Source organism: Chelonoidis abingdonii, chromosome 10 (assembly GCF_003597395.2).
Source record: "Chelonoidis abingdonii isolate Lonesome George chromosome 10, CheloAbing_2.0, whole genome shotgun sequence".
In the NCBI taxonomy this organism is placed as follows: domain Eukaryota; kingdom Metazoa; phylum Chordata; order Testudines; family Testudinidae; genus Chelonoidis; species Chelonoidis abingdonii.
Genome location: NC_133778.1, coordinates 71,612,925 through 71,639,178, shown reverse-complemented (window position 1 = coordinate 71,639,178; position 26,254 = coordinate 71,612,925). Strand labels below are relative to the sequence as shown.

The 26,254-nt window shown below is 43.4% G+C and overlaps 2 protein-coding genes across 7 annotated transcripts in view; one reads left to right on the top strand and one right to left on the bottom strand.

Annotated features, from left to right (window-relative positions):
• Positions 1 to 264: 264 nt before the first annotated feature.
• On the bottom strand, positions 265 to 25,575 carry IQCB1 (IQ motif containing B1). Of its 6 annotated transcripts, XM_032763633.2 has the most exons (15): positions 25,521 to 25,549; positions 23,021 to 23,208; positions 22,812 to 22,925; positions 21,767 to 21,929; positions 18,984 to 19,113; positions 13,781 to 13,874; positions 12,191 to 12,290; positions 10,805 to 10,977; positions 10,175 to 10,284; positions 8,799 to 8,908; positions 5,109 to 5,251; positions 4,470 to 4,618; positions 3,856 to 3,987; positions 3,316 to 3,472; positions 265 to 828 (listed from the first exon to the last, which is right to left on the bottom strand). In XM_032763633.2, exons 3-15 carry the CDS (start codon positions 22,909 to 22,911, stop codon positions 599 to 601), a joined length of 1,791 nt encoding a protein of 596 aa, XP_032619524.1. In that variant the 5' UTR covers positions 22,912 to 22,925; positions 23,021 to 23,208; positions 25,521 to 25,549; the 3' UTR covers positions 265 to 598. The 6 variants fall into 6 exon arrangements, with proteins under 6 accessions (XP_032619524.1, XP_032619525.1, XP_032619530.1 ...); XM_032763634.2 differs by lacking the exon at positions 23,021 to 23,208 and having other exon boundaries at positions 25,521 to 25,575; XM_032763639.2 differs by lacking the exons at positions 23,021 to 23,208; positions 25,521 to 25,549 and adding an exon at positions 25,283 to 25,346.
• A 165-nt stretch (positions 25,576 to 25,740) lies between these two features.
• The window catches only part of EAF2 (ELL associated factor 2), a 16,935-nt gene continuing 16,421 nt past the window's right edge, over positions 25,741 to 26,254 (top strand). The window contains exon 1 of the mRNA XM_032763642.2: positions 25,741 to 25,924. Coding sequence (XP_032619533.1) covers positions 25,759 to 25,924 — 166 coding nt within the window. The 5' untranslated portion in view covers positions 25,741 to 25,758. The remainder of the gene's footprint in view (positions 25,925 to 26,254) is intronic.

The window sequence follows — 26,254 nt, the reverse complement described above, 5'->3', positions numbered from 1 at the left end:
ACTCAACCCCCGGCTCTGTCTGTCGTTTTAGACTATGTGCGGTGGGAACGGGGGCTGTCTTTGGAAAGCACCTAGCTCATTTTGGGCACTCCTGCAATTGAAAAATAAACAGAAGTTTCCCCCAAGCATTTGTTCTGTGAACCTACTCTTGACTTCCAAGTACTTTCATTTGCTTAATGAAGAGTTGAGAGTCTAAAGCCCAGAGTTTTGCAGAGATGTGATTTTTTTTTTAATAAAAACTTTAGTGAATAATCACTGAAAAGCCACAGTTCATATATTTATTTTTAAAAAGTTAAAAAATACATCAGACACATAAATACATATTTACAATTACTTTACTTGAATCCTGATTTTAGCATCAAACTGGATATAATTTTACCTTGAACACAATGTAGATATCAGGTTCTTCTGCAAAAGGAGATTCCTGTAAGGTTTTTTTTATTAAGAATAACAAACCCACTAAAATTAAAATGCTTTTTGATCCTACCTCAGGCATAGGACTGGAGTATTTTCTTTCCATACAGTACATACTCAACATGACTGCATAGTATGGCATATGAGTCTGGCTCACTGCATTACAATTTCTTCTGCCTGCTAACTAAGAGGATTTACTTCCCCCAATAAAGAGACTTCCAAATTCAGTATTGAGAACATCATCAGGAATCATATCATCATCCATGACTTCATCTCCAAGCTTCTTCCACCATGGCCAGCGAGTATATTTCAGCATGGTATTATGGGATTGTCTGGCCTTGCATGCTACAGGGACTGACCGACTCATAAAGACATCAAGATCTTTTTCTGTGGCCTCCATGAGACTTGGAGCACCTGTAACAAAGAGGAAAACTGGTGTAATTCTATCTGTGGAAAAGGAAGGGCTAGCGTAGGTCATTATTCTTGGCTCTGTGCTCCTTGGTGCACAGGGGGACCTCTATTGTAGTGCTTTCAGTGCACCCCAATACTTGCATCATCTCTTCCTGTTGGGGCCACGACAAACTAAATCTCTGTGCATACAACAGTTGCTGGTTTCCTTGTTTGTGTAGTAGTATTCTACAGTTACACAGTAGGTGGCAGATCTAGCAATATTGTTCAATAACTTCTTACATTTTGCTGCAACCTGGGTGCTAAGTGGTGTCTAGACTGTGCTATTCTAACCCTTTGATCCCAGATTGCCTTCCTGGGCTCCACCAGGATAGAAGAAAAATCCTACTTGTTCTCACTCAGGTGAGCCTACCCTCCTTGCCCAATTCATGACACACACACTCCCATCCCAGAATGGCCTTAGCTCAAAGTTTTCAGCCTCTAAAGCGCCTCACCAGTAGGGATGGGGATGCTTCCCCCATCAGTCCATTTTTGACAAACAGAATAAGGAAAAACAAAGTCATCCCCAATTCTGCAGGGAAGATGACTATGCAAAGATCCTCATCCTTGGTGACTTAAAAGCAAGAGATGGCTCTGTGAAAGGGCTGTCATAAAATACCAAATAAAGCCTTATTACAAATATGATAGACATCAGCATTATGAACAGAAGGATAGGACATGTCAATGTAATGCATGCCAATGTACTTAACCTATAGGGACATCTACAAATATAGTAGCATCTACTACTTGTATATATCAGAGATTTCAGTTTTGAAATGTTCTTTCCCCATTATTCATGGTATAATCCTAATTTTCTCTACATTAGTTTTGTGATGCTGGCAAACCAGGTGCCAGCTTAGGCCAAGGCCCTCAGGCCTCACTTGAATACTGAGAAACACATAGATGGAATCAGTCTGGTTCATCTGTGTGTTAGTATTGTTAAAACAGGTATTAGAATTATAAGAATGTACTTAGTGTTTAGCCTTTTTGAATGCTTGTAAGATACTGCATGCATTAATCCAGGGGTAGTCAATAGGCGGACGATGGGCTAAATCTGGACCACCAGATGCTTTTGAACAGACTGTGAAATCTTTATTATTGTCTTTGTTATTGAGGTGTGAAAATATAGACCTTGACTATTCCTTGACAAGAAATTTGGACTTTTGACAAAAAATTAATGCAGAGGCTGTCAATTATCTCATTTATAACCTCCGCATCCCAGATCATAATGTAGTATCTTAGCATTTGCATTGTAAGCTTCTGTAACTGTGTACATCACCAGACAGGAGAGAGACATTAACTAGTGTGAAATACTAGTCTCCAACAAAAGGTATTAGGTCCTGCCTAACAAAGAAGACCCATCAATACCAGACAAACTATATAGTGGAACATCAGAGGACAAAGGAATTTGACTCCTCTCCCCACTGCTGCATGAAGAGAATATGCGCAAGTAAATTCCTGCCATCAGCCGAGTTTGCTACTCGACGCAGCAGCGGGGAAGGCATAAAACCCCCAACAAGGAGGAACTGGATCTCTATTCTTCTTGGACTCCTGAGCTCAAGATTTCTAGGCTTAAGCAAGAAATCCTCAGCTGTTAGCCTGGGTCAGCCCTAAGGGACATACAGAGCTTGCTTATTATACAAGCTTCTATTAGGGTATGTCTACACTACCCATGTTACAGTGTGGCCACAGCAGCGCTGTGACTTGGGCAGCGTAGACACACTTTATCGCCAGGGGAGCACTCTCCCAGCGATTAAAAAAACCACAACACCTTGAATGAGGGGTGATAGCTTTTTCGCCGGGAGCCAAAACGCTGTATACACTGGTGCTTTTCAGCACTAAAACTTTTGTCACTCGGGGTGTGTTTTTTTTATACCCTCAACAACAAAAGTTTTTCGCTGAAAGTGGCAGTGTAGACACAGCCTTACTTTTTGAAACTTAAGATTGGAACTCATTTGTGTATGTTTACCTGCGTTAACCTTGTAAATAACACTCTTATTTCCTTTTCCTATCTAAGAAATCTTTAGATAGTTTATTATAGGATTGGCTATAAGTGTTGTCCTTGGTGTGAGATCTAAGGCGCAATTGACCTGGGGTAAGTGACTGACTGGTCCTTTGGGATTGGGAGTAACCTGAATATTGCTGTGGCCTTGTGTATAAGGGACCATCTATCACACAGGTAAGCTTACCTAGGTAGCAAGATAGATTAGAGTCAAGGGGCCAGTCTGTGACTCCATGATAAAGGCTGTTGGAGTATATGAGGAGTTTACATTGATAATTGGTCAGTGAAATCTGCACGAAATCCCAGAATTCACAATCAGTTTGGGATTTGTGCGCTGTTTTCTAACAGTCTGCCCTTAGTTTGGTACCCACGCTCTTGAGCAACAGCAGGACAGCTTGGCAAGTTTAATCCATGTAGTGACCAAAGGAATGAACCTAGAGACAGGCACATACTCATCAACAGCTCCACGTCGGTGTTGACCTGAGCTAATAATGCCTCTCTGCGCTGTTCTGCTCTGCGATCCAGACTGCTCCTGAGCAGGTACTGGGACAGCTTTTCCTGGGCCTGCAGATGTAGTTCCTTACTCATTTCTTCTGGCATTTGGGAAGCCTGGAGGAAAATAAGATCTGTCACTGTTAAGGAACGGTTATCATTTTAAATCCTTTGTGGGCAAATTAATGTCTACAGAACAACATTTGTGGTCCTCGTCTATTTGTAAATTTAAAAATTCTGCTTCCTTCTAAGTTTTCTCTGCAAAGTGATCCATCGTCAAGCAGATACAGTTTTCCAATTAGGCTTTACTTAACTTGTTTTATTACATTAATGGTAAAAAATGATCCTAGTATTTTACTCTCAAAGACAAATAAGCAAGATTAATATGCACGCAGCTCACATGGGTTATCCTGAGCAGTGAAGTTTATATTACTGCATTTATTTCATCCCTCTAATGCACTACGGTGGGTGGGGAAAGCAGAGCTACAAAAGAGACACACCGGGTGCAGTCTGATGTAGTCATCCACCTTTTGCTGTAATGCTAGTTTCTGTGCACTGGTGAGTTCCTTGGGTTCCTTCCAGGGGGAGAGAGCCTTCCGTTTCCTTTGACATTTTTCCAGGAATTTACGAGCCTGCATGAAAGAAGGTATCAGAGTATGCCATTTACAGGTCAGGGGCTTGTGTTCATGCATCTTTTTAAAAAACTTCCAAAGAAAAATGTCTCAGCACTGCAGCTAGTAAGGTGCAGCTTTCGATTTCACAGTGCAGAGGCAGTATATGAGAGGGCACGATCTGACATAAGCCAATAACTTATTGTCACTGTTACTGCTTATAAGAGCTGCACAGAGAATCCAGCCTTCGTTCCAAAGTAACAGCTCTTCTCACATTTTCATATGGACTGCACTGCATTTTGCAGTTTATACAGGGTTCTTAACAGCTACTGAAGTTTGGGACTCTGGTTTGATTTGCCTGAGCAGTTTTTGACTATTTTAATATCTGGTTGCTAAATTCTGGCAAAGTTGTAATTTCTAGAAGTAAACAAGTTGAGCCTCATAAGGAATTGCAGTAATCCAGTCAATCTTGCCTAACACCAGTACCGAGTTTATATACTTACTGCTCTCTGAATGATGACAGCTGCCTTATGCTGCTTAAGAGATTGTCTTTGTTGATGAACTTTTCTCCTTGCCCTATATCCCCTCCAGTGTCTCTGGATAGTTAATGCTGCCTTCCCCTCCATTTCCTGAATGTACCTATCTACCTGACCTAAGGAGATGACAGAAATTCATAGTTATACAATTGTGGATGTGATCTCACAAGCACAACAAAGTTTGGCTTCTCAGTCCTTGGAGGAGAAACCACCGCTGAAAAGTCAGGTATTGCAGCAAGTAGCATTGGTGGAACAGTAGGTGGCGCTCTTTCTTCTGAGCCAAAACCTCAGCACATTAATCACGGACACTGGGCTACTGGAGGTACAGTTCTCAGCATAGACATACCACTGCCGTGGGATCTTTAATAAACCCAAAGGGACAGGATCTCCCTTTTACCTCACATCTCTGCAAAGAGAAGAGATTTCAAGCCACCACATCTTTCGATTATTGAGAATCTGAAGAGTTTAGGCTGTTCTCCACCAGACACTTCAGTTACAAAAAGAGATGGACATGCGAGATGGGGAAATACTTTTGTTTGTATGAAAGATTCTTTTATGGAAACCTGAGCCCTTAATGCTTTTGATACAGTTCAATATAAATCATACCAGCATGGACTATTTCCAGTAAAGTCAGTTGCCGTTCATGAAAGAGCCTCATGGCCCTTTGTCTCTGAAGCTGCAATTGTTGTTTGAGGGTCTCGTCTTCTTTCAGCCTCTTTAAGTGTTGCAATTCCTGTTTTCGTTTAGCTCTGCAATAGACACACACATTAAGAATTGGCCATCTATAAAACTAGCTATGCATTTCAAAGTTGCCCATCACTATCTAGCAGGTGCCATACACTGTACAAAGCAAGATTAGTGCCTTTATTGTCTCTGCAAAAGAATTCCCTCCTCCTTCTCTTTAAGGCTGATTTTCTTAAATTGGATAACTTTTGGTGACAGACTTCCAGGAGAAATGCTGACAGGTCGTTCTTCTGCATCAACATTACTAATGGAAGTCTAGGACACAGGAGGTATCTTACATTGTGCCTTAAGAGCAGCAAGGTTCTGATTCTTCTTGATCACAAGTTGCAAGGAACATCACAGATGAGGACGCTGGACTGACAGCTCCCTAATGAGACCCTAAAACTTTAACCGGAGGGACTAGCAATCATCATTTTCCCCTCCAGCACAGTCCTGTGGGGAGGAGGACATTCTCTAAGAGAGGTAGGCCCTGGATTTAAAGCTCAGAACCCTGACAGTAACTGCTCGAGGCTGCCTCCTTTCCCCATCATGAGTTAAAGGGCCACACTGCTATTACACTCCTAATTACATTCTATATGATATTTGTAACTTTACTGTATGTAGCAAAATGGTTTCAAGAAAGGCTGCAATCAGACTGTCCACAGAGATTCCCAGTCCCATGTATCTCTGCTTTAACTGTCTCTTTGTGTTTCTGATCCAGGAAAGCACGTTATTTCATTTCTGAACAGTGTGAAATCTCAGGATAAAAAGGGACTCACGGCCTTCTCCTGACAAAATCTTATCCATGCTCTTTTTCTAGAAATCCGCATCAACTCCACTAGTTGGGAAGCCACACGAGTGCAAAGTCTGCCCTCTGATGGATTCCTCCCATGTATGCCTGTTACACTGTCACGTTGGATGTTATGCATTTAATAGGTTTCTATTATACGGACTCTCCCCTTTTCTATTACTGTGTGTTTTGCAGAACGCTGGCTCTTCATCATTCAGAGGGCTATAGAATGAAAAGCCACATCTAGGTTACACAAGAGCACCTCTCACAGGAAAAAACACTCACAGACTGAAACCTAAACTTCCTCTTAATAGGCATGATTGAAAAGAACTCACTTCTGATCAATAACAAAGGTATCGCTAGATATTGACGTATGCACGACTAACACGGATTTACTCCATTGTAACAAATGTAAGATGAGTTGGTTATGTGACAGCCTAACCAACTTTTAGGGCAGATTAGCATTTTTTTTTAAAGATACAGTAAAACAGAGAAATATTTCTGAAACCAGACCGTTTTCAGAAGCATACAACTGGCAGATTTTAAGATACCCAACTGCTATTGCATGTGAGCCACACTCAACCTATGAGTTTCAGCCCCAACTAAATTTAACCATATTACTGAGATCAGCGCTTTCACAAAACTCCATAAATACAGTTAAGCCCTGAATTCAAAGCCACAGCTGCTGACTGCTGAAGCACCTCACGTATGCTATATTGACATTCTAGGATGCTTTCAACCAGCAATGCTTACAGGAGTCTAAGCAGTATTCTTATTCTTTGGCATAACACTCTAGCTATCGTTCTGAATTGGACTGTAAACATTTTGCGGAAGGATTGTATTTTTATTATATTGTGCCTAGCACACTTGGTCCCTGATCAGGACCTCTATGAGCTACCAGAATAGAAATAATTACCATCCCTTCTGATCTGAAACTAACATACACAAAACTGAGAAACTGCTTCAACAAATGACCTACATTAATATTTGAAACTACTAAAATGCTTGCACAACAAATGTAGGCAGCTAGAGATCCCATCGTTCCCCTTGGCCTCCCTTCAAGTTATTGCTAAACTCAAAATGTGAGCTTTTGGGGGTCAGGTGCCTGATTTGTTCACGAATACTGACCCAAAGTGGCCAGTAAGTACTTGGTGGGAGTAAGTGAGGGACCAACATAACCAGAAGCATTCCATCCCCAGTGAGGCCATAGAGGGCCCTCCATCTGAAGACTGGGGTTCCATGGGGTTTGGAGGTCTGGCTGGGCAGGAGCAGAACTAACAAAGAGCAGCTCTCTGTGGCATAATCCCCCAACTAATCCACAGGCAAATACCCATGAGAATTTATGTAGCCTCCATCAGTATAAACTCTTGTGGGTTCCTCTCCTTCCTCAAAAGATGGTTTTGGCTCAGGTGTGGAGGAAGCGATAGCGTGAGGGAGCTGTGCTGACAGGCAGGATGTGTGTGTGTGTGTGGGGGGGTGTCACCGAGAAGCAGTGTAAAGTGGGTGGCCCTCCACAGATGCCTTGTTATCTGTGATTTCATAAGAATGGCCATACACGGTGAGACCAAAGGTCCATCTAGTCCAGTATCCTGTGTCCTGACACTGGCCAATGCCAGGTTCCCAGAGGGAATGAACAGAACAGGTAATCAGCAAGTGATCCATCCTCTGTCGCCCATTCCCAGCTTCTGGCAAACAAAGGCTAGGGACACCATCCTCCATGAATTTGTCTAGTTCTTTTTTGAACCCTGTTATAATCTTGGCCTTCACCACATCCTCTGGCAAAGAGTTCCACAGGTTGACTGTCCGTTGCGTGAAGAAATACCTCATTTTGTTTGTTTTAAACCTGCTGCCTATTAATTTCATTTGGTGACCCCTAGTTCTTGTGTTATTTCCCTACAAACCTTGGGACAGCCACACAGTTGAGGGCAGAGGTAAATACCTTCCAACCCAGATGAAATGGCAAATCAGAGACTCTGTTTTCACACCTTGTCTAGGATTTAAGGAGTGTTGTTAAAACGTGGTAGCTAACACATTTCAAAAGTCTAGCATAGACTTTAAAACATGCTAAACTGGTTGAATTAAAGCCTAGCGGGAAACCTCAATTTTAATTCAATCACTTTAGCATGTAAAAGTCGATACAGCCTTGTCTACACTAGACATTTCAGATGTGTCAGTGAGAATGTATTACCTACCATGAGCGAACATCACACCTTAAATCCCGATCTAGTTAGATAAGAATGACATTGATTTGAGCTTCATTCTCTGTGAGCAGAAACAAGTGTCCTAGATCTCATTCCATGGTTTGCTGGAGGGACCTGAGATACAGCCTTTAGCAAGTCAGTTTGTTACCCTTATTGTTTCTCTTTTTCTATCTGAGAAATGTCAGGCATATTATACAAAATGTATACAGGAACTCACAGTGCTTTGTGTTTTTTTTAAAGATATCTGGATGTTCATGAAGCCCAAGGAGATGTACTTACTGCAACTAGAAATGGATGGTGAAGACTAAATAATCCAACCCAATGAGGTAATCTAGTGCTCAAAAAGACTGAGAAAACTCTGACATTGTGGACATTCCATATGTTGCTACTATGTGCTGCAGTTTCTGTTACAATTCATAACTGATTTATACATATTTAAATACAGTTAAGAACAATATTGCATGCAATTTTGTTATGCAGAAAAATCTATTCTGTTCGTTAATATAGAGTGTCCTGCATAGCAGTTTCTGAAAGTAGAAATCCTGTTTTCCTGATTCCTGCTTACAAAGGGATATTTTTTACCTGAAACTTCTTTGTAAGGCAGTCACTGCTATAGGAAGCGTCTTTAATCTTTTCCTGGTCTGAAATCCCCTCCACACAGCCTGGATTAAACAAGCTGCTTGATGCAGTCTCTGAAATTAACAAACCAGTTGACAGAATATATTCTCAGCATAAATAAAACGTTTTATTGCTACTTGCTCATTTGGCATAAACTCGGTATTTGATCAAAATTGACTTCAGTTTTCACATGCCCTGCAGTTCACTGTTTCCAATACTTGGGTAGATTTATACTCCCACAAATAAATGACTAGCATGAATCCTATATTTGTTACCAGGGCAGCTGCTAGGTTCATCTGGTTCAATTTTCTATATGTAGTACATAAAGGACTTCACAAAGAAACCCATTAGCTAAAAGTCTTTTTTTTTTAATAAGTGGAAGGCAGCTGGGAAAAATAATCCAGCTAATGTTTGAATCCTAGAATTGTAGGACTGGATAGGACCTCGATAGGTCATCTAGTCCAGTCCCTTAAAATGAGGCAGGACTAAGTATTATCTACACCATCCCTGACAGGTGTTTGTCTAACCTGTTCTTAAAAACCTCCACTGATGGAGAATCCACAACCTCCATAGGTAATTTGTTCCAGTGCTGAATTACCCTTACAATCAGGAATTTTTCCTAAAGTCTAACCTAAATCTCCCTTGCTGCAATATAAGCCCATTGCTTTTTGTCCTGTCCTCAGTGGTTAAACTGGACAATCTATCACCTTCTTCTTCAATTATATTTGTACTCAATTACTTTTCAGACTAGAACTGCGCTTTACAATTAAAACAATCCTTGTACACTTCTAGCTCTTGGAATAACATCTCTGAGAGATCTGAATGTGTGACTCTTGTTGTCCAGGTGGATAAAACATGTATTTGCTCTTTAGTGGAGATGAGTGTCTCTCTTACTGGTCACTTCTTTTACCTAGGCATTTACATGGCCCCCATCTCTGAAGTATGCAAGTGTCTCCTAAGAATGTACAGATCTAACCTTACACATCTCTGTGAGGTAGGGAAGTATTATTTTCCCTAGTTTAGAGAGGGCTGAACTCAAATAGAAAGACATTAAGTGACTTTTTCAAGGTCACCCAGGAAATCTGTAGCAGAGTTGCTAAATGAACCCAGCTCTCTTGAGTCCCAGTCCAAACCTTAACTAGGAAATCATTCTTTCTTGATGGGCATATATCTTTACTGCTGGCCAACTTACAAGTGGTAGAATAGAAAATAAAAAGAGGGGTAATTTTTAAAGACACGTCTGAGCAAACATTGTTTAGGGTGTTTGAAAGGTGGGAGTAAACCCAATATAAGCAAATATAAATCCACCAAAGAGAAAAGTCTCATTAAACATTCAGCACCTGCATTTCTCCTTTCCTGCAGGATTCTGAGTAAAGCAGGTCCGAAAATTGATTGAGATTCCTGTCAAATCCTTTGCCAGCCCATTGCTTACTTAGCAGAGTTCGCAGTCCTAGGTGAGAGAGGAAAACAATAAGCACATTACATTGTTAGAGCTAATTTTTCATTCGCTTGCTTACTAAACAGATTTCAAACTAGCAAACTTAAAGCTGAATATCAGACAATCAAATCTGATTGTACATGTGATGGGCTTTGGAAAGGGACATTGCATCAGAGCTAAATAGGAGTACAGGCAGTTACCTTTGAGTTTCAATGTAAAATAGTTTTGATGAAGAGCTGATGGTATAGACATCACTGCAAAATGTTATACAATAGTTATAGCTTTGTAGGTACAGGTCACTGACTATCTACAGACACATCCATGTGACAGGCAGATAAGTTAATGTTTTTGTGTCTGATCAGCTAATCTCTGTAAAGTACTTTGAAGATCTAAAGCACTACATAAATGTTAGGTTTTATTACAAGTGCTTTCATGTTCACTACAGTGAAACTTGCTCTTTCAGGACCTGTCACTAACCACTCATATTATTCTGGAATTTTTCTTCCCTGAGACAAGTAGTAGAGAGACCAACCTCTGTAGCGGGTACTGAGTAACTCCACCAGTTGGGGGTAAGATTCTGCCACTGACAGCAACACTTTTGTAGCAGCATTTCCTGTGACAGGATTGGTGGTAGATGAAAGCTTATAAACAAGTTCATCTAAAACAGAGTGAAGGATCTTTTCATCCACATGGAGTAACACAGAACTAACAAAAAGAGCCAAAAGCAAGAATGTTACTGAGGGATGCATATTTCAACAATGGCTTTCTTCTTCTGAAGCATTGGGCACAAAGCAATGCGGGATACTTGACTAACTTGACCAATGGCCCAACCCAGTATGGGAGCAGTGGGGACTGGAGGACCTACTGAGCCTTTTCCAGCTATGTATTTACATTAAAATGTAACTCTAGCTCATGTAAGGTTTAAATCTCCTTTAATTATGACTTTGATCCAAGATGAAACTGACATTTTTGTATTTAAGACTAAAACAATTCCTAGGGGTTGATCCCTACAAGGTGTTGGGCATTCTAGGTCCCATCCAGCACTACACCTATTCACACGCCATTCACTACTATAAGCATGTAACTATTCTCATCGACTTGAGTGGGACTGCACATACACTAAACCGTTTTACTGCAGCGGGACCAGAGTGCTTAAGGACCTCACAGAATTGAGCCCTTAGGGACAACTGTATCCTCAGCTGAACTGCTCGCGCTCCTATTGTCAATAGAAGCTGTATTTACATGTCTGAGGGCAGAAATGGACATTTATATAGCAGTTTAGATGTTTGAAACACTATGCAAATTTAGCTAATCTTCATAATACCCCTCCATAGTAGGTTTAAGTATTATCAGCCTTTTACAGAAGGGTAAGCTGAGAAGCAGATGTTACTGACTTGCCCAAGATCCTGAGTAATTTCAGGGCATGTCTACACTGCAGTAAAACACTTGCGGCTGGTCAGACTTGCAGGGCTCAAGCTGTGGGGCTATAAAATTGCAGTGGAGACTGGGCATGAGCTGGAGCTGGGCTCTAAGGCCCAGCAAGGGAGAAAGGTCGCAGAGACTGGACTCCAGGCCAGGCCCAAACATCTACACTGCAGTTTTATAACCCTGCAAGCCCAAGTAAGCAGAGGCCTGTCTTGGGTATTTTACTGCCTCAGTGGCAGAGCCAGTACCACAACTTGGGAGATATTCCAGTCCACTGGAATCTAGTGCTGTTCCAGGAACTAAAACATAAAAAAGTTATATTCACAATAAACAAAGCAATTTAAGGATAAAGAAAACTACCCATTCAGAGCCTGGTATAAGATATCTTAGGCATGCAGAGACTTTGCTTTTACAAACCCAGTACCAAACTGATCTTTAAATCTAAAATAGATAAATAAAGGAAAATCAACTGAATTCTTTAAAAGCAGCTAACCTGTTGGCCCTCAAAATATTCTGTAATACAGACATCATTGCAGTTGCAGTTTCGACATCATCTGTGATTAGCAACTGCAGGAAATGGTTATTCTGCAGCACTGCAACAAAGGAAAAGGAAACAAATCAAGAAATAATCAAAGCCAGGGATTTAACGCCAGTTCATTTGCTGTTTACCAAACAGCTCTATAAAACACATTTACTAGCAAGTGAAACAAGGGTCACCCGTTTTTCAGTAAATATTCTTTGCCTTTCTAATTTCTACAGCGAGACAGAATGGGAAAAGGGAATGAGCCTAAGGATTTGTCTATACTGGGGTTTTTCTGCATGGGTGGAAACCTCCTGTGTACTAGTGCAGAAGTGGTGTAAAAAGTTTCAAAGGGCAAGTCACACTGGCACAAGTCTTTTTACAGTGGGGCAGAAGCATGGCACAAAAGTTCCCAGTGGAGGTGACTCCTGAACCTTCACTCTCTTATACCAGTTTTATGTCAGGATAACTTCATTGACTTCAATTAAGTTACAATGGAATGAAATAGATGCAACATACTAGAGATTCAGACCTACCGTTTTCATTTAATAATTATCCAGTCATTTGTATTTTTTAAACCCATGTGCTGAAATTTTTGTTAATTTTTTTTTAAATGTCAAATACTGGGCAAAATCTCTGTTACATTCTGAAGTCAATGGAATTGATACAGGTATAACTGAGAACTGATTTTGGACCGAGTATAGGTCAATTTGTCAGTTGTTTGTAAATTTGCCAGCACCGCAGCAAAATGAAGTAATGCGCTGTAAAGCTTTTTGTTTGTTTGTTTGTTTTTTGTGAACCTGACCCTGCAGTGAGCTCTGCCTAGGCAATCTCTTGAGCCATATACAGCTCATTTTAGGACGGAGGCGGGAAAGTTTCATCTATGCATTTATATTATGAAAAACTCTGATTTTTGTTGAGATCTATAATTAAAAATGGAAGCTGCAGGGGAAAACCTGTCCAAATCAACAACTTAAAAATGGAAAGTGGCCTCTTTCTTTTATTTTTGCCTTTTTAATGGCCTAGATTGCCTGTTTCATATGCTTATGCTTCTATTGCATAATGCAGAGGTTCTCAACTTTTTTTCTTTCCGAGCCCCTCCCCGGCCCCAACATGCTATAAAAACTCCATGGTCCGCCTGTGCCACAACTACTGCTTTTTTGCATATCCAATAGATTAAAAGCCAGGGCCAACATCAGGGGGTAGCAAGCAGGGCAACTGCCCAGGGCCCCATGCCACAAGAGGCCATGCGAAGCAATGTTGCTCAGGCTTTGTCTTCAGCCCTATGCGTCAGGGTTTGGGCTTCAGCTTCAGACCTGCGTGGTGGGACTCGGGCTTCAGCTTTCTTCGCTGGGCCCCAGTTGAGACCCATGGTTGAGAACCACTGGTATAACGGGTTATTTCAACAGCTCATTTAAAAGTACATGATAACTGGATAAAACCAGGACGCAGACTGGTTTCGGAATCACTTCTGAACCCTTCACTAGTCATTGTAGATTATACTAAAATTCAAAATTCTTCAGTTATTTTATGATGCAATGAATTTCCAACCCTTTCTCTTACCACACTCTGTTAGCTGAATATGCCCACCGAACAGCCAGCAGATGGCATCAGTAACTGTCCGGAAACATCGTAAAAATTCACTTTTTTCTTCATCCTGAACAAAATAAATTATAAAAGTGGTCACATAATCCCAATCTTAGGCCTCTATTTTGTGCTATATCCACAACTCTCAATCAGGATGTTGCACTGTATTTGAGCTTTACTGACCATGGGAGATGCAAGTTATACTAACAAGCTAATCCATAATATTATTAGCTAATATGTTGATTTGTGAATGCTGGATATTTCAGCAATTCATCAGTTTAATGAGGCTTATATAGAGAGTGAGCCTGATTCTGACCTCCACAGTGGTGTAAGCTCAGAATCAGGCCATGTACAGCCAGCACGTACAATTTACACAATATTAAGTATCTGAATATCTTTAAGAGCCCCAACCTTGATCTTTGCAATGAGGGGCTGGTACATAAACAGTAGAAACTGTTTGAGTTCTCAGTAGACTGGAAATCAAATTCAAGGCAAAATAACTCATAATAAGCACCGTGGTAAAGGATGCTGGATGCTTATAGGGCAGGTCCCAAGTGAAGTAAAATGCTGGATCCCACGTCCATACCCCTCCTCAAGAGGGTCCACATCAACTCCTGGCTTCCTCCTCCATCCCCCTGACACCAGATGCCGTAAGAATTCATAATGGACCCATACAAAATGAAGCCAGCAGCTGTGGATTTCAGAATTTTCCCAATAATTGTAAGGAACGTGCAAACAATGAGAGTCTGAGGTCTATGAGACGGACTGGACGGGTCACTTAGGCCTGGTCTACACTACGCGTTTAAACCGACTTTAGCAGCGTGAAACCGATTTAACGCTGTACCCGTCCACACTACGAGGCCCTGTATATCGATATAAAGGGCTCTTTAAATCGGTTTGTGTATTCCTCCCCGACGAGAGGAGTAGTGCTAAAATCGGTATTACCATATCGGATTAGGGTTAGTGTGGCCGCAAATAGACAGTATTGGCCTCTGGGCGGTATCCCAAGTGCACCACTGTGACCGATTTGGAAGCATCTGAAACTGGATGCAGTGGCCAGATATACAGGAACAGCCCCGAAACTTTTGAATTTCATTCTGTTGCCAGGGTTGGAGCTCTGATCAACACGTGGCGATGCAGCCCAAGTCCAAAAAGAGCTCCAGCATGGACCGTACGGGAGATACTGGGACGTGATCGCTGTATGGGGAGACATCTGTCTATCAGAGCTCCGTACAGAAGACGAAATGCAAGCGTTGAAAAAAAATCTCCAGGCACACAGTGCTGCGTGCAACGTACGGAAAAGCAAAGAATCAAATGGAATCGCTCATGGAGGGAGGGGGGGTACTGAGGACTCCAGCTATCCCACAGTCCACAGCAAGTCTCGAAAAATATTTACATTCTTGGCTGAGCTCCGCAATGCCTGTAGTTCAAACACATTGTCCGGCGTGTTCAGGGTATAAGCTTGACAATTTACTCCTCCGCCCCCACGTAAAGAAAAGGGAAAGAAATTCGTGTCTTGACTTCTTTGATGTCCACTTGTATGTCCACTGAATGTTTGCTGGTGAGAGCAGATGCCGCGGCAGTGAACGACAGTATCCGCACCTCTCCCCTCCCTGGTGGCAAGATGGTGCAATAAGGACTGCTAGCCATCCGTCATGAAGCGCCATGAGTGCTCCGGCTGGCCCTCAGGTGAGGCGGTCGGGGGCACCAGTAAAAATAGGAATGATTCCCGGTCATTCCAGTAGATTGGTACAGAACGGTCTGGTAACCGTCCTCATCATAGCAACTGGGGGCTGAGCTCCAATCAGCCCCTCCCTTTCCTGTTAAAGAAAAGAATTCTGTACTGCCTGGACTAATCATAGCAGCGGGATGCTGGGCTCCTCTTCCCTGCACTGCTTAAATGTTCTCCTGGACTTGTCAACAGCACCCGGGAGGGCCTCCTCTCCCATTTATCTCACTAACAGTCACTGTTTCTTATTCCTGCTTCTTTATAACTTCATGACACAAATGGGGGGGGCACGCCACGGTAGTCAGAAGTTGGGGGAGGGAGGGAACCAAGGTGGGGTTGGTTTCCAGGGGCACGCCCCCATGAATGGCAGTAGCTCATTCATTTTCTGCAGGATCTGATATGGAGCAGCTGTGCTCTCTGATACACTGGTTCCTAGTACATTTGCCCGCATATTTCTAGGCAGGACCTGACTCTATTTTAAGAAACCATAAACAGGGAGGGATGACTTGGGGGGTCATTCCAGTTTTGCTTTTGCGCCCCGCCGATCTCACCAGGGGCCCCATGATAGCACGCAGACAGTAAGAGGGACAGATAACGGTCATCTCGTTGCCCAATTTACCCCGTCAGCAGACGGTACACGAATGACTGGTAACCATCTACTGCTACAATGCAAAAGCAAATGAATGCTGCTTGTGTAAGGCTGGAGTTGCCTTCTGTCGCAGCATCCAGTACACATAAAGGGACCTGTAAAAAAAAAAAAAAAAAAAAAAAAAAGCTGAACGGGCTCCGTGGTTGCCATGACTATGGCATCTGCCAGGGCAATCCAGGGATAAACGGCGCGAAATGATTGTCTGCCAGTTGTTTTCCCAGAGGAAGGAAATGACTGACGACATTTACCCCAGGAACCACTTCGCAACAATGATTTTTGCCCCATCAGGCACTTGGATCTAACCCAGAATTCCCAAGTGGGGGGGAGACTGCGGGAACTGCGGATTAGCTTACAGAATAGCTACCCACAGTGCAACGCACCGGAAATTCGAGCGCTAGCCTCGGACATGGATGCCAACCCGCTGAATTAATGTGCTTAGTGTGGCCGCGTGCACTTGACTTTATACAATCTGTTTTACAAAACCGGTTTATGTAAAATCGGAATAATCCCGTAGTGTAGACGTACCCTTAGTCATGAGTTGTCTATGCTTGGTAGACTGGGGCTTTCTAAACCCTCTCAGAGTGTGCGGTCAAGGCTGGATGCTCAGTTACTTCTGGACAATATGACTGGAAGTTAAAGTACTGACCTACAGTATAGCTTATGCTTGCACTCAACAATAAATCCTGCACAGAAGTGGGTGATTCAGCAGCATGTGGGTTGAGGCATATAATAAGAAAGTGCGGACAAAATTACACACTGTGGATAGACAGAAGACTCCAGGGATGTCAATTAGGAACCTTTCACAAGCTCTAAATTCACTTAAAATAATTGAGCAAACAGAATGTGTCATACTGCTGATATATAGTCGCTACTCAGGAAGCATGTAGTTTCCGAAATAATACTATACAGCGTATGAAAACTTTGACTAAGTGCAAGGAGTGAGTCAGCCAAAAAGAAGTGTAATATTTAGGGGGAAAGTTCTATCCAGGGAACCCATCAGCATCCATGTGGTTGGTTATTCAAATTATACTATTTGTATTGATCCTAGGGTCTCAGAGTGCTCCTAAAACAGAAGGGAATTTTGCCACGAAATACCCTTTTGAAGTAGCTCAATAGTGGTTACCCTCTAAAATGGGATGGAGCAATTCTTTCAGAACTGCCCCCTGATTTGGAGTTTCTCAATTTTGGGTGCCATGTCAGAATCAGTGGACACTTTTGGACATTTTGGCCAGGTTCATTTAGAAAGTATATGGCAGAAGAGACTCCAGACCTTCTTTCCAAATAGTAACTTCCTCTTCTGAAAATCTGAATAAAGCAGTACAAACAGAGCGGTTGCCAAGTCAGATTTAGTCATCTGTGAAAATAAAAGGTAACTCTCATGACTGGTAGACCCCAAATGTGCTTGTCCAGTTTTGTTGAGTTGTTTTTGCTTCTCATTTGTTGTTGCTTTGTTCTCAGGAACAACCCACTCTCACTAGCCAAGCTCTTCACAGCAACCCTGCAGTAACAAACCAGTCCATGCACACACAAAATAGAAGAAATATTCTGTGAGGAAAGTTATTCCAGTTTCAAAACTCCCACGGTCAGTTATTAACAGCCATGAGAAAAAAAGTCAGTTCTGAAAAATATCCTTTTATATGATGGTGTATCTGTAGCAGAACCCTTCTAATTCAGTAGATGACAGGGTGAATAAAAATCAATGATTTAAAAAAAAATAGATTTTTTTAAATTTAAATTGGATTTTTTTTGATAAAATGCTTTTTGAGGAAAAAATACTGAATATACTCATTCATTAGCCCGTTCATTTATAAGCCAAACTCCAAAATGGATAGGTAAAAATAGCGAAAACTGTATAACCGTTTCAAAAGCTGATCCTATATCTCAGGGGTTGGAAAACTTTGGCTCCCGGTCCATGAGGGTTAGATACCGGCAGGTTGGGACATTTTGTTTACTTGGAGTGTCTGCAATCACAGAGTCCCTCAGCTCCCTGTGGCTGCGGTTCGCCGTTCCCGGACAATTTATTTATATAATAAATAAATATATAGAGGTGAGAAATAACAGACCTCAACTCTATTGTCCCTCTGCAAATATGTGTTCACAGAGTCAATCCCTTACCTCTCTCTAAAAGTGCAAAGTTTCAAACAGTTCAATAAATAGAAGATTGTTGGGGGCGGAATAGATCTGAATGAGGAGAAATATAGAGACAAATGTGAGAAGCGACGAACATATGCTTGTTTTGTTAAAATATTATATGTTTGCTGTTGAAGAAAAAAATCCAGAATACTTAATGTTGTTATTTTAGTTAAATAAAACAATTTAAATGTCTGTCTGGTGATGTTCTCCTCCTAATATAGCATGGCAAGAAAATCCTCCAAATATTAATGATTAATCTGTTGAATTGGAGATAATTCACCTCCCAACGACTTCATAATGTCCGCTTCATTTACCTTTGGTAAATGAAATAACCAAACAATCATTCATTTTTGAAATAGCTGTAAAACTAATCTGAAAAGTTTTCAAAATAAATCACTGTTTAAAAATGTATAGTGTGTACCTTCTAAAAATGAAACCTACATCTATCTCTGAGTTGTGAAGAATATGTGTTAAGGTTATAACAACCAACAAGAATGCACTTTTACGTAGAAAACCATGATTAAATCGAATCTTCCTGACTAGTGATTTAAATCATGATTTAATTCAATTTGATTTAAATCAAATCCTTCCTGGTAGAAGAGCTTGGAAACATTGTCAATTGATTACAAAATGTTCATGGTGCTCTCTTAGCCAAACAATTTGAATACCTTGATTGCTCGGATAAACCTTGCTTGCAGACGCCTTCCCAAAAACAAGAGGTTATCGACAGCTGAAGGAAGTAACTTATTGTAAAATTCTTCAGGATCTTCTTTCACCTCCAGTCCCACACAACACTGACTGAAAAGAAAGAGCACACAGATCTGAACCTTGCAGGGTCTGCTGGACAAAAGCTAGTGAATAAATGCCATCCGAGACTGAAAGATAGACAACTGTTGCAACTAGCTCCAAGACATCTACCTCAAACGAAAAGAATCATTAGGCTGTTGGAAAGAGAGAATTTGTTATCTATGACGGCGTGTCTTGGCCAAAACCATATCTGGGTCATACTGCTCATTAGCTTTCTGGGACCTGTTCTGATTTGTTCTACATACCCTCAATGCAATTCTAAGATACTATGATACCATTAGAAAACAAGGACAGACAGACAGATTAAAATCAATCTGGAACTGGAGGCAGGTTTTGTAAACCAAAAATTACTATGCAAATAAAAGCACAAATTCACAAATAACTGGGGGATACATTCTGCAACCTTCCTCTTTTTTAAGAGTGTGGGTGAGGTAGGAATCAGTATTATAGGTCTACACTTTAACCCTCATCCAGTATTACTGTTTTGGGCATTGTAAGGAGGCGCCCTGGCTCCCCGCTGCACCTGAGGGGGAAGAGCCAGAGCAGGCACCTCTGTGGGCGGAGCCAGTACCACCTGTTCCCGCCCCCCCCCCGGCAAGTCAGGGCGGGACAGGAAGTATAAAAGCCAGGGCCCAGAGCTCAGTTGAGGCCCAGGATGCTGAAGAGCACAGATGGTGCAGGCCCGAGCTCCTGCTGCGGGCCAGCTTGCCCTGTGCTCACTATCCAGAGGAGCGCTGGCCGGACCTATCCTCGGCCCAGTTCCAGAGAGTGCTGGCCGGACTGCCACCGTGCCCGGGTATCCTGAGGACCCTCAGCCTGAACTACCCTGCACCCACTGGCCGGAGGAGCCGCCAGAGCCTGTTCCCCCCAGTTCTCCGAGGAACCTATGGTCTGGGACCCGCCGAATTACACCGATGGAGGACAGGTACCGGGGGAGGGGGAAGTTGGAAGTAGCCTGGGGGCGGCTGATACAGTCAGGTCGCAGATGGCCCCGAGCCTATGGCCGTGTGTATCGGCCAGGATCCCCACTGATCACCCTGTCAGTGTGTTTCGGTCCGGATCCCCACTGACCGCCTTAGCGACGACTGCTGCTACAGGGCCCCGGGCTGGAACGCAGAGGAGTGGGTGGGCCTGCGTTCCTCCCTGCCACCCGTAACCGGGTGGCAGAATCCCCCCTTCACCTGAACCCCTGAGCTGTGTTACAGTTTGTTTGGTGCCCCGCCCTGCCTAAGGGCCAGGGCCTCTAGACTTTGCTACCGCTCTGCCCTGCCCCAAAGGGCCAGAGCCTGAACTGTTTGGTGCCCTGCCCTGCTTAAGGGCCAGGGCCCCTAGACCTTGCTACCGCCCTGCCCTGCTCCAAAGGGCCAGAGCCTGAACTGTTCGGTGCCCGCCCTGCCTAAGGGCCAGGGCCCATAGATCTCATTTGCTCAACCCTTGAGTACAGGACCGGCGTGGAACCCGTCTCGTTGCCTAGAAGGAGGCGCCCTGGCTCCCCGCTGCACCTGAGGGGGATGAGGCCCGAACCGACCGGCTTACAGGCATCTTTGGAGGAATCTTTTTAGAAATAATTACTGTCATATAGTCACACAAGTGGGCAATTTTTTTATTCCAGGCTCTGCACTAGAGCTGGGAAAATGGAGGAAAATTATTCATGACCATTTTGTGAGTTTTGCTTTGAAATACACCTCCACCTTCTTGTGTTAGCTTTCCGTGAATATCTGTGCAAATGAGTGTAGTTAATCTGAACCGTGCACAGAAAGCCAATGCCAGGACAACCACTGAGATTCATTTAGTTAAAAGATGACTTGTTTTGTTACAAAATAAATTAATTTTGTCTGGAAGCAGAATCAGTTTATAAAAGCTGGATCATGCAGTCGGAAATAGAAACATTATTATGTGGCTCCGGTGCCTGATCTTGAAGCTTCTAGCAAACTTCTAATATCAAAAACTCACACCTAGGAGATGGTATTAGAGAGACAAAGCTGCTCTAAGGACCCCACTGCCTAGGAATCTGTTCCCTACTTAAATCCAAAATTTCAAGGTAATTTGCAAAGCTCATCATTTGACCCAGAATTTACAAGTTTGTGGGTGAGGAGGGCAGAGATTGTTTGAAGGCGATTTGAGTTTTAAGTTGCCTGGCACATTGGTGGTGATTTTATACTAGGTAGAATTATTGCATTTAGATATTATGTGATACATTTTTACGTGATGGCCAGGGTACCTAGAGCGTATGGATAATGTCCATTTTTAAAGCATTTCTACACATCTAAAATAAAGAACGATTTGTCAATGACCCAGAGACTGAAAGTTTGTTTACAAGAAGCATGTGAACAATTCTGAATAAGCAGTACGTTGGTAAAAATGATCCACTTGAGGACAATTTATAAACAAACAAGGGTAAATCTGACACATTTGTTCCCACCGAACAATCTACCTAGCATGTTGAAACACAATGCCAATCAGTTACGCTTTGCCTGACCTCCCTCTGCCCTTGACTGCTCCCTGCACTCTCACCCTGACATTTTCTGCGCAAGAAGCCTTGTTTTGGATGTGAGTCAATGTAGAAGAACTTGAAAAGAAAAAAGTGAGAGGAAAGATGAGAAGGAGAACAAGAATAAAACTTTACCACTGCTTTTCATTTTACCTCAGTATCTCTGATAGCTGGGCAGCAGTAGCCCAGCCCCCAGGCAGTCGAGAGTAATCTTGTTTAAGGACCAACATACAGTACTGAACAAGATTATAATAGTAGAGGTCCTGTTTAATTTTCTGTGATTCTTTACTTCCCAAAGATGTACTATTTACAATTTCTGGGGGAAAGAAAGAGAAAAAAATTGTGCATATGTTTCTGATCCATAAGAAAGTTATTTTTTTAAAACATAAAAGGCTGAGAATAATATACATCTGAGATCAGTGTTGTTAAAAAAAAAAAAAAGCCCAGTAATAATAATGTAAAACATACTTTAAATGACTATAATTTGTTAACTTGTATGGTTACAGATACTATATCTAATTAAAGATCATATTCCTGCTTTCTAGTTACAGATTTAGAAGAGTGCAGCAAGAGTATATGTATGAATTTGCTAGTCCATATAAAACCAAGATGAAAATCCATTGTGAAAACCCTTATTAACTTGATTATAACAAGTCAAATTTCAGAGCTGGACCAAGCTCCCACACCCCACCCACTGCCCATGTGCAAAAGGAACACCGCCAGGGTAAATCTTGCTGGAAGCGCTGGTGGGGTGTGTGTGTGAGAGAATAAATAAGCAAATGTTCAGCTTTTTTTTTAATGTCACTTCTAGGCAGTCATTCCCAACTCCACTAACCCTCTGCCCACAGCCCCTCACAGAAGGGATTTTAACCAGGGTGCAGTGTACCTGCCCACATTAGTGTGACTTGTACAGGAACTGTACTAGCAGCAGGGTATAGACAGAGAAGAAGTCCATAGGGGCTATTCCTCTACTGGCCTGAGGGTTCCCTTCCGTTCAGATCCCAGCCTCATCTGTGGTTCCCAAGTAAATCGTCACTTTAGGAAGATTTACAGGCAGTTTTACGTTACTGATCTTGTGGAGGCCCTGGTGGATATACTCAAAGGAAGGAATAATTTGACTGTCAGTTATATAGGTTCATGAAAATGACTGTCTATACGTCCGCATTCCCTACTTACACCTTAAGAATCAATTATTTACCTTTTAACTTCAACAGCAACACAGGAACATCCTGATCAGAGCCTTCAGTGACCTGAACAGCCAGTGCCAAAATTCTGAAATCCACAGCTGCTGGCTTCATTTTATATGGATCAGCTATATTTTAATAAAAGAAGTCAGTAAACAAAAGCAGCTAAGTGCAAAACTTTTTAACATGCAGTATTTTGTAGCTAATATAGAGTATATCATACCTAGAGTTGTTTAACAAAGGGAGGATCAGTAATGACATTGTCCACAGAAGAGGTACTAGTGAATCTGCATTTGGTATGTAAGCACACAGGGCATATTTGATTCACAGGGGTTCTTAGACAATTTTTTGCCAGGGCAGGAACAACGAAGAAAAAAGATTGAGCTTTTATCTCATCCTCCTACGACTTTCCTGCTAATCAAACATTAACATATTTGAGAGAGGACAAAAATTACCGGGAGAAGCAAATGTATTTTGAGCTTCTAACAGGCTGTGTCTACACATGCATAGTTCATTATTATTGATAGCAGTTATGTTATAGAACACAATGGACTCCCAAGACAATGCAATAAAATGAGAATGTTAAAACTGTTTGGGACAGGGTTAGGTTCACAGTAACTTTTAGCTCAGCTTGCCCTTTCTTCGTCATGGGGACTGAGTGGCACAAATGGGGCCAGGTGCTACTTAAGAATTTGTTCTCTTAAAATGGATGAATATTGGCACTTGTCCATAAAAACATTAAGTGAGGGAGGACAATCTCATGGTTAAAGAATTGAATGGGGATTTAGGGGATCTGAGAATTCCTAGCTCTGGGAGAGAGGTCCTGTGTAGCTTTTAGCAAATAATTTAATCTCTCCATGTCTCAGTTCCCAGCTATAAAACAGGATGACTACTTTCTTTCTCCCACCCTTTATCTATTTTATTTAAACCCCAGCCCTGCAAAGAGAACTGTATTAGCTTAGGCTGCAACCCTCTTTTGTGCATGGACTGTCTCCTAATATATGTTGGTACAGTGTCTGGCACATTTGGGGCCTGGAGATGTGTGGGGCCTTGAAGCACTACTGTAATAAAAATAATGACTGTTCTGATGCAAGGAAAATGTGGATTAGATTAATGTTAGGTTAAGCCTCTTCCACTTTTTTAAAATAAATGTCCTGTTATTTGAGGGCTGCGGTCATTGAGAGGCATGGCTTAGTTCATGCAAAACTGGCTTTATAAATGCATTAGAGGTAGGAACATGTCTAAAAAACCAAGCAAAATGGCTTCTGTCTCCTTTCATCACCTTGCTCCACACAAACCTCTCTCCCTGAAGAAAAAAACAAATAAAATCCACCCTCTTCTTTTTCATGTCTATATTATATATATATTAAAAAGTTCCTGGCAACTGTGGGAATACAACTCAGAGCATCCTTATCAAAAAACATGAATCAGGAGAATCTGCCTTACTGCCGGCAGCTGAGTGGGTGTCTAGGACACACATCTGGGCAATTTCAGCTCTGTTCCATACAGAACAGTGGTGACACACACATATACTTAGCCAACTCATTACATTAAAAAAAAGCCATAACTGGCAAAGCAATGATTCTACAGAAATAAATTTAAAAAAAAATCTTTGGCATTGCAGGTTTATTGTGGGGAAAACTAAAAACAAGATAATGTCTCAAGTCAGGAACACATGTAAGGCTGAGCTCCTCAAAGGTATTTAGGTGCCTAAGGCTCAGTTCCTCGAAGTTAGGCTCCTAACTACCTTTAAGGATCTGGCCCTAAGACTTTTGAAACTCTCCTATGTAGGCAGCAAATTTCCACCTTCACTTTTCAACAGACAACTGGTGGTGCCAGCTGGCCTTAGGTAGGCGTGACTCAAATGGATGGCTCTCACAACTCCTGGGGCCAAGCTCCCAATGGAGGGGCCAGAGGTGAAATCTTCACCAACCCCTACCTTGGGATCAGACACAGCTTGGCCCTGAAGATGCTGAACCCATAGAGGGAGGCAGGTGAGGATCCAAACCCCTCCAGAGCAGCAGGATTAGACAAGGAGGCAGCTCCTCATCAAGCTCCCTTGTGACAAGGCCCAGGGGAAAATAGGGACATTCCCAAGGGTGAGTCCTTGGCATGAGTGACCATCATACCCTCCAATCAAGAGCCCCAGCTAGGAATTCATATGCCCTCCCCTAGGGTGACCAGATATCCCAATTGTATAGGGCCAGTCCTGATTTTTGGGACTTTTTCTTATAGAGGTTCCCATTACCCCCCACCCACTGTCCCAATTTTTCACATTTGCTGTCTGGTCATCCTCCACTTCCCCCCACCCGAGGATGGGCGCGCCCCTTCCCCTCCCCCACGATAGCAAGAGCCCTTGCTAGCGCCCCCAGGAGAGGGAAGCCCTAAACGGCCCTATCCCGTTAAAGTTACAGCCCCCCCCCCCGCACGGTTCTAGGGAGGGATTCGAACCTCAGCCCCAAGGTAGCGCGTCCCGAGCACGCACCTAGGCGCGCTGCCTCCCCCGCCCCACTCTGCCAAATCCGAGGCCAGCGGGTTATAACGACCGGTCGTGAGCCGCTCCCCTCCCCCCCCCCAACTATGAGGTCACAGCGGTCTTTAGCCAACCGCAGCGTGCCCCAGTCACTGTAATTTGCATATCCGCGTCCTGAGCCCAACCGCGCGGAAAAGGAAGCCGCCTGACCTATTCCCACCCTAACCGTCCCTCTGTGAAATCTGCATACGGATGCCTCGCGCCGGGTCACGACCGTGCCGTAGTAGTTTCTGCCCCGCGAGTGACGAAAGCATGAGAAGGGCGGAGCTAAGAAGTAGCATCCAGTAGGGGAACTGGGTGGGCGTTGCCCGTTCCAGGCGCGAGGCCGCCCCTCGGAGGGGGCGGAGCCAGGGAAAGCAGCCTCCAGTAAGGGGGCTGGGTGGGCGTGGCCGGTGCGGGGCAGTGCCCCGCCCCCCGGCGGTGAGGGGATGATCCGCGGCGGCGGGGGCTGCGCGGGGTCCCAATGGTGTGAGGCGGCTCGCGGAGCCGCTATGAACGGGACGGCCCCTCAGCTCTTCGACCCCAAGGAGCGTGTGCTGAAGCTGGGCGAGAGTTTCGAGAAGCAGCCGCGCTGCGCCTTCCACACCGTCCGCTGTGAGTGGGGGGCGGGTACGGGCCGGCGCTGCGCCGTGAGGGGATCTCCTTAGCGCTGGTCGGGGGCCGGTGGGGGCGGGTCTGGGCGCTAGGTGCTTGACCCTCGCGGAGTGAATCACTTCCCCCCGCGCCCGTGGGCCTGGCTGGTCATATTTCCCAGGGGAGGTCAGCCTCTCTCCCCCCTGCACCCCGTGACCCCTCCCGGGGGCCCGTGACACCCCCCCCAGCCTGACTGGTCGTGCCTGGGGAGATCAACACCCCTCTGCGATCCCGCCGGGGCATGGCACCGCCTGGCTGGTCATAGCCCTCAGCACCCTTGTAACAACCCCC

Excerpts from the sequence above, each read along its gene's own strand:
- IQCB1 (XM_032763634.2), bottom strand. The coding sequence starts at position 22,911 with ATGAAGCCAGCAGCTGTGGATTTCAGAATTTTGGCACTGGCTGTTCAG. Across the intron at positions 13,875-18,983 it reads GGTTTATCCGAGCAATCAAG|GATGAAGAAAAAAGTGAATT; the intron begins GTATTCAAATTG and ends TATTTTGTTCAG. Across the intron at positions 829-3,315 it reads CGACGTGGAGCTGTTGATGA|GTGCTCCAAGTCTCATGGAG; the intron begins GTATGTGCCTGT and ends TCTTTGTTACAG.